Source organism: Bactrocera tryoni, chromosome 5 (assembly GCF_016617805.1).
Source record: "Bactrocera tryoni isolate S06 chromosome 5, CSIRO_BtryS06_freeze2, whole genome shotgun sequence".
Classification (NCBI taxonomy): domain Eukaryota; kingdom Metazoa; phylum Arthropoda; class Insecta; order Diptera; family Tephritidae; genus Bactrocera; species Bactrocera tryoni.
The window spans coordinates 11,256,528-11,263,964 of NC_052503.1; the positions used below are offsets into that span (position 1 = coordinate 11,256,528).

Consider the following 7,437-nt stretch of genomic DNA (forward strand, 5'->3'; position numbering starts at 1 on the left):
GCACTAAACAAGCAAACGACGAAAATAATATGCATAAATACCGTTAGTGGAACACTTTATTGCACAAAATATACTAAACAATACAAGTAAATAGCAAACGGAGCAATTAACGTGCGACATTAAAAGCCAAGCAAGCACAAATGCAAGCTCAAATATAAATATACTTGTATACTCAGTTGACGCAGAATGTTTTCGCGCACTTCCGTTCAATCAACTTTAATGCCCGTACGCGCGGCTATCCAATCGAGATACGTCGTTATGCGCGTATACACCGATGGATAACCAATTTCGCAACCGCCAGCGCTGCCAAAGGCGGTCAACCCAATCAAATAGCTTTTATTGCGATAGTAATAGGTTAGTGGACCGCCAGAGTCGCCATCACAGCTGCCGCGTCCGCCAGCGCCACTGGCGCAAATGTGGTTGGGGCCACGTACCAAGCCGGGCAGATAATAGCAGGCGCACTCACTCAACGCCAGCACGGGCGCATCCACATAGTACAATAACAAATTGAATACCATTTTTTCACTATCGCCGTCACTTGTCAGACCCCAGCCGGATGTGGTGACGATTTCACCCTCCAAGAAAGACTGTGTCATGAAGCGCGGCGCAAGTGGTATTGTCTGTACCGCGGCGGAGAGCGCAGCCGGTGAGGGCAGACGCACAAGACCGATGTCATCACGACCGCCATGCAGCACATAACGTTCATAAACGATGAAAGCACTTTCGCTCACGTTGTAAACCGCCGCCGAGGTGATCGGATTGGCGAAGTCGATGGAGCCCAAAAACACTTTGCCGCGCGTGGACCTGCAATGTGGACGTAAAATAATTTTTATTATACAAAACGAGTAGACCATTTGCCAATGTAGCTTACTTATATAAACAATGCGCGGCGGTGAGCACATAACTCACGGATATCAGCGTGCCGCCGCATTGGTAGACTTTTGGTGCGCGCAACAGCAGCAGCCCCACCTGATAGGGGAACATGTTGGGCGCAGCCAGATCGCCGCCTGTAATGCGCGTATCCACGCCGCGTGTGATGTTATATTTGGCGCACTGTTTATCCCACACCAGCCAGGCGAGGTCCCAATACCAGAAATCGTAAATGCCGCCGCCAAAGTAATTTCGGTGCATTTCCTGCACCGCTGTGGAAGTGGCATTTGTGGCGGTCGAAATACTAGTGGCACAAATGAATAGCGCTAGCGAATAATACGCCATTATGGCAGACTGTCTCTGTTGCAATGGAAATGTGTTTAAGAAGCGCTTGAGGCTTTTATAGATTTTTAGTTGCAAGTAAAGCCAAAGCATGATCGCATAGAAATGTACGAGTAAGTATGTGCAATAATTGCTTTAAACTCTACTGTAGTTGCTTGTATAAGAGAGGGTCATTAGTTAACTTATTTAAAGCTTCGTGGTTCTACCGAAGGGTTAATGAAGTTTAGTAGCGAATCAGCATAAGATAACCCACATCATGACCTTTGCCTCATTAGAAGCTGCTGCGATACTCCCTTAAGTGTAGATGTAGCCTTAAGTTATGAAATTTTACAAATATTCCGTCAATATAATGACGCTTCTGGCAGAGTCATAAGGTTTTATATGCATTGGTTATGAGGTACCTAGCAGTAGGTATAAAATGCTAGGGGTAGAGACACCCGAATCTAAACCTCGTTATGGAGGAAGACAAAGGAATAGAAACAGACCGGGATATCAGCCCAAACGCCGTTGGGAGACGAGTCTGCTACCACCGGCAGGCACAGCGATCCTAAGAGCTATATCGCCAGCCGAACTAGCTTTACAGCGCACCGGTGCCACACTCCATGAGGACTCGGACCAAGAAAGCGCTATTAGTATAAACGCAGAAAGTGAAGAAGAACTTATTCGCTCTCCAGTTCCGAGTGTTCCAACTCTCGTAATTAGAAAAGGCCCCTGAAGAAGCCAAGCAAGGAGGGGCTGAAGACTAATCAGAGATACAAGACGGCGGTCGGAATATATAACCTTCTCGAAGGCAAGTCCAACCTGAGGGAAGAAGAGGTGAAACGACAGGCTTGTGCTAGGAGGAGGTATAGAACGGCCGGGCACACTTCGCCACTCGTAATTGGTGTAATGCCTCGGACCCAGCGTAAGCCAATCGCATTGAAGAGCACATCGCTGCACGGTCTCAACAGAGAGCGAACCTAAGGCGCCCTCGAAAAAGAAGGCGTAGCCGGTAAGCTAGACGTTAAGCACGCGGACGACAAAACGGCAACGTCCAAGGTATGAGATTGCGAAACGGCATTTGACCGTCGCACTCATATATCGCAGTAACCCGCTGGAACAAATATCACATGAGCGATGGAAAGAAGTGGAAATGAAGCTATTCTTCTCGAGAGAGAACGCCGAACTGAGCGCATCCATGCCGTCATTTGATGGAGCAAGATGACTTAGCGGTATCAAAATCTTAAAATACAAGGAAGCTGTCAGTACGCTTTCAAACCAGTGGGAAGAAGCGAAGCTGAAGGTGGTAGACCTAGGCAGTATTCCATCGGTGCCCAAGGGAAGGTAACCATACCTCGCGTGGTGGACCCGAAATATGCTCTGCGGCTGCTACAAAGGCAGAATCCGGACGTACAAACTAGCGACTGGAACGTGTTAAGCGTGGCAAAAGCCATCAACGAAGATGGAGCCAAAGCTACACCCTTCAGAACAATAACGCGGCCGAGGATTGTCAGTACTTTGGGTTCGGAAATGGGGCGTGGGAAGCGTGTTTCTTCGCCTCAAGAAGCGCCACCCCACGGACGACAACAAAAACACACCGGACACGGGTGAAATAGAGAAGGATCTCGAAGTAGATGAGATCATGGCTACTTCACTTATCCTAAAGGAGGTGGAGAAAGAATGCAGTTAGCGGCCTGATGGGCTAGAACCAAGAGCTGAGGGTACTCCAAGTGAACCTCCACGAAGGCAAGACCGCATCTGCTGAGCTTTTTCTCAATTTAGAGAAAGGCGGCTACGACATAGCTTTAGCCCAGGAACCATGGATTACATCGGATAATTTGGTCGCTGGACTGAAGTCACAAAACTATCCGACATATGTACACCACGAGCGTAATTAATAAGCTAAGATCCGCGATATTGGTAAAGAAAAATCTAATATCCCATATTGATACCAGTCTTTCCACAGAAGATCTGACGGTTGTGGCGGTGAAGGGTGCCAAGGATGAATCTCTACTCCTTGCATCCTACAATATGCCATATACTTATATATATGAGATATAAATATATTCCTAACTTAAACCTAACTGAAGGGACAATATTGTCAGGATACTTGCCAATGATTTTATGCTCTACTAAGAGCAGAAAACTCTAACTAAACTCTTCAATGTATTCTAGTAGTATTTATCGGTGCGGGTCCTCTATACAAAGCATTCAAAGAGGAGCACAGATAGTATTTTTGTTATTTAAAGCCACAAATATTAAAGCCGCTCAAATATGTGCGGCTCATGTAGCAGTCATCACATTGCGTCAGAAACATAATTGCAGGCAACCCCGCTAAGCGCCGCTCATATTTTATGCTACTTTATTGATTCTAATGATTATTAAGCGCATTTTAAGCTCTTTTTTATGGGTTACTACCAAAGCCGCCGTTATATACTCTCGCTGTTGCCCCGCACTGCTACTTTTATTGTTATTGCTATTTTAGCTGAAGTTACTGGCGTCGTTCCATGATGCGCCGCAAGTACATAACTAGAGCATATACCGTTTGTGTGATTGGCTGTGTATGTGTGTGTTGAAGCATAATTTGTCTGTGAGCAGCAACAGCTGTTGGCGACATGTGAGGCTTACAGCAGCGTTGGCTTATGCACACTTACAACACGTTGTTGTTGTGTTTGGTTTTGTTGTTGTTGTTTTTGTTTTGGTTTTTGTTGTTGTTATTGTTGTGGAAACACAAATAATATGGCACGTTCCGACGATTTATGAACACAATGATGCTTTTAATTATGTCACGTGTGCACAGCCAGCGAACACAATGCATCGTCAGTTGTACGGCCGAAGTGTGATGCTTAAGTAAATTTGGCTTTAATAATTTATGTTGCATTTAGTGGCATTATTGTAATACGATGCTTACGCCATTGTGCTTTATAGAACTTAAAGATGCGCGTAAATATTCACTGCTCGCAGTGGGACAGTGGGGCGTATGAGTAGCAATATTAACCATTAAGCATTTTGGGTCTGCAGTGCCTTTGTATAAAAAATTTGTTGAAAAATTAATCGAAATTTAGTTTAATATTTATTTTCGATTGCAATTTACAATTATCAATAACAACTTCTAGTTTTAACAAAGAAAGCTCTAACTAATTTAAGGCTTTTAAGTAGCATAGAGTGCTATTCTCCTTACTAGTTAAAGAAATCTGTCAGTTTTCACATACTTGCAACATACTTGCAACATTTTCCCAATATGTAGCATGCAGCTTAGCAACTTCAGCAATGAAAGCTCTGAAAGTTTAATGCCTTTTCCCGACTTTTTCACAACTTGCCTCGAAACTTTAGTAGTGACACGAGAAATTTATAAACTGATCAGCATGCAACGGCATATTGTTGCAATACAGAGAAGAGTGTACAAAAATCACTAGAAAGTGGAAAACATGCTGCTACGCAAATGATTAGTTGTTGTTTGTGGCACAATGCGCACTGCAATGCTTGCCATTTTTTCACTGAGGACGGACTATTGTATGTACACACATATGGCTGCATATGTGCCACTGCAACATGACTGCCATTTTCTGCTTTTGAAAGGAGTAAAGTTTGATGAAATTTCGCAAAGTTTTTGTAGCTTTCTTTCACCTACTACCAGCGAGTTTGCGACGAATTCGTAGTGAAAAGTTGCGAAGAAATAAAAATTATTAAAAACGAGAAAAAAACGTAAACTTCAATGGCAGCGCAGATATACACCCTTCACAAACAGATTTGAAACTTGGTTTTGATCGAGCAGTTTGTATGACGACTATATGCTATAGTGTTCCGATTTGAAAAAGCTCTCCGGAGATTGTTGCCTTGGAAAATAATTTAGGAAGATATTTTGACAAATTAAAAAATTTTCCATAAAAAAACTTGGTTTTTATCGTTCATTTCTAATGGCCGCTATATACAATAGTGTTCTGATCCGATCCATATTCTTCGGAGATTGTAGCGGCCATTCCGATCGTTAACTTCATATCGCAATTACATCTTATAATTGTTCGATATCGGCAGTTCTGACATGCTCAGCTGGCTTTTGAAGAGTAAAGAACATGCGCAGAACTGCAGATCCCTATCTTGACTCGGTTCATTACACTGATCATTTCTAAAAATATTTTATAGGATCCTCGACGATTCCTTATAGGTTTTATGAACTTCCTAGTAAACTTAATATTTCCTGTTCAGGGTATAAAACTGTATTATAAGTACGTCGATAGTTGTATTTGTGTTTGTTGCAATCGCATAAGTTAGCAACTCAGCTGCTACCTTGTGAGTTTCCGGTACTTCACACTTCCGGTCACAATTCGGCTGACTGCTTATAGCAACACCGAAATTGCTTAGCTCAATCTGCAAGCAGCAACTTCGACACGCGCTCCAACACAAAACAGCTCACAACATTGCCGTTGGGAGTTGTCAAACATGCCACAAATCGCTTGTTGTAAACGCTGCCACATGATGTCTGCCTGCATGGGTACATAGGAAATGCCTTAGCATCAACATAATGTACGCCACATTGAATTATCACGCAAATCATTTGTAACATGGCTCATCCCAGCGCTATTGTTGTTGTTGCTAATGTTTTATTTTTTTCTGCTTCGCTGCGTAGTCCCCAGTTGTTGGTTGCGGTATGAGTGAGTGACAGACTGACAAAGTGTCATTCAAATGGCTTGCCGCAATATCCACCGCAATAGCAGGCAAAATAACAACAACAATGGCAGCGGTTGCAGCTGCTTAGTTGTCAACACAATAAAGCTTCAACTATTGAAAATTCGGCAACCAACGCAAACATGCACACATCCATACAGACGCGCCTTTGTGTGGTGTTGCGCTTTCATGCTCGTTGATACGAACTCATCAACAAATGCGCCACGGATCGTCTGCTTCGGACAGACATCATTAATTTTGGTCAACGAAATTTTCATGACGATTTAACGGATACTCTGTCATTGCGGTCATTTTTTTTCGGGGGCCCGGCGACATTGACAATGGGCATCTCTGGAAAATTGCTCGGCCAGCATAATGACAATGAGCACAACAATAGTCGTGTAGCAATTGCAATCAGTTGGGAGATGTTTAATGGTCGTGGTGGAAATGCATAAGCGCCGGCTGACAGCCATCAAGTGGGCTCACTTATTTTGAAGACGAGCAGTTATTTTGAAGACGAGTGGGCGACACGAAATTTTGTTCACTCAGCGCGACTTGCACAAAAGATTTTAGCCGAATAGAAGCAAAAATTCGCCGATATTAAAGGGAAAAAATGAATGTCTCGTGAAAAAGTGAAGTAGCATCAATAAATTATACAATCATATATTTATTGAAATGTAAAGGCTCTTTATACCTTAAGTCGTTTGATATGCTTCAATTACTGAATCTCGTCGTCAAACTAATTTGCTTTAATTAAGAGTAAATTATTTCGATTAGAAAAAGGTAAAAGTCTTGTGAACAAGAATTTTGGTAAGCCCCGCAAAACTTATATAAATATTATATAGATCAGGATAGATCAGGAAGACCCTCACCAAGCCATTCGATACCAATCGAGGTTTCAGACAAGGTGACTCCCTTTCGTGCGTCTTCTTCAATCTACTGCTGGAGAAAATAATTCGAGCTGCAGATCTGAATAGAGAGGGTACAGTCTTCTATAAGAGTGTGCATATAGCTGCTGGCGTGCGCCGATGATATTGATATCAAAAACAACCGCGTCGTTACTTCTGCTTTCACCAGAATGCATAAGGAATCAAGCAAAGGCAGTGAACAAAGGCAAGACGAAATACCTCCTGTCATCAAACAAACTGTCGTCGCACTCACGACTAGACACCCACGTCACTGTTGACAGTCATAACTTCGAAGTTGTAGATAATTTCGTCTATTTAGGAACCAGTATTAACACCAAAAACATCAGACTCGAAAGCTAACGCAGAATAGGTGCTACTTCGGACTGAGTAGGCAATTGAGAAGCAAAGTCCTCTCTCGACGAATTAAGACCACGATCTAAACGTCACTCTTCATCCCCGTCCATGATTTTTATTAATTGCCATGTTTTCAATACCATGCCACACAACCGACGACTTCTATTTCATTTAATTTTATTTAATCAATAGTCTAAAATAATCCGTAGTTAGATTAAGTTAGGTTAGATCAAAAGACCGATCTTGTTACCTAAGACTCCTACATATTGGACATAAAGACTCTCAGTTATTGCATATTCCCTGGTTATCCGGAAATATA

At 42.8% G+C, this 7,437-nt stretch overlaps 1 protein-coding gene across 1 annotated transcript; it reads right to left on the minus strand.

Annotated features, from left to right (window-relative positions):
* Positions 1-206: 206 nt before the first annotated feature.
* On the minus strand, positions 207-1,215 carry LOC120776967 (brachyurin). The gene is made up of 2 exons (XM_040108059.1): positions 872-1,215; positions 207-804 (listed from the first exon to the last, which is right to left on the minus strand). The coding sequence occupies exons 1-2, from the start codon at positions 1,213-1,215 to the stop codon at positions 207-209; spliced, it is 942 nt and encodes a 313-aa protein (XP_039963993.1).
* Between the last annotated feature and the right edge of the window lie 6,222 nt (positions 1,216-7,437).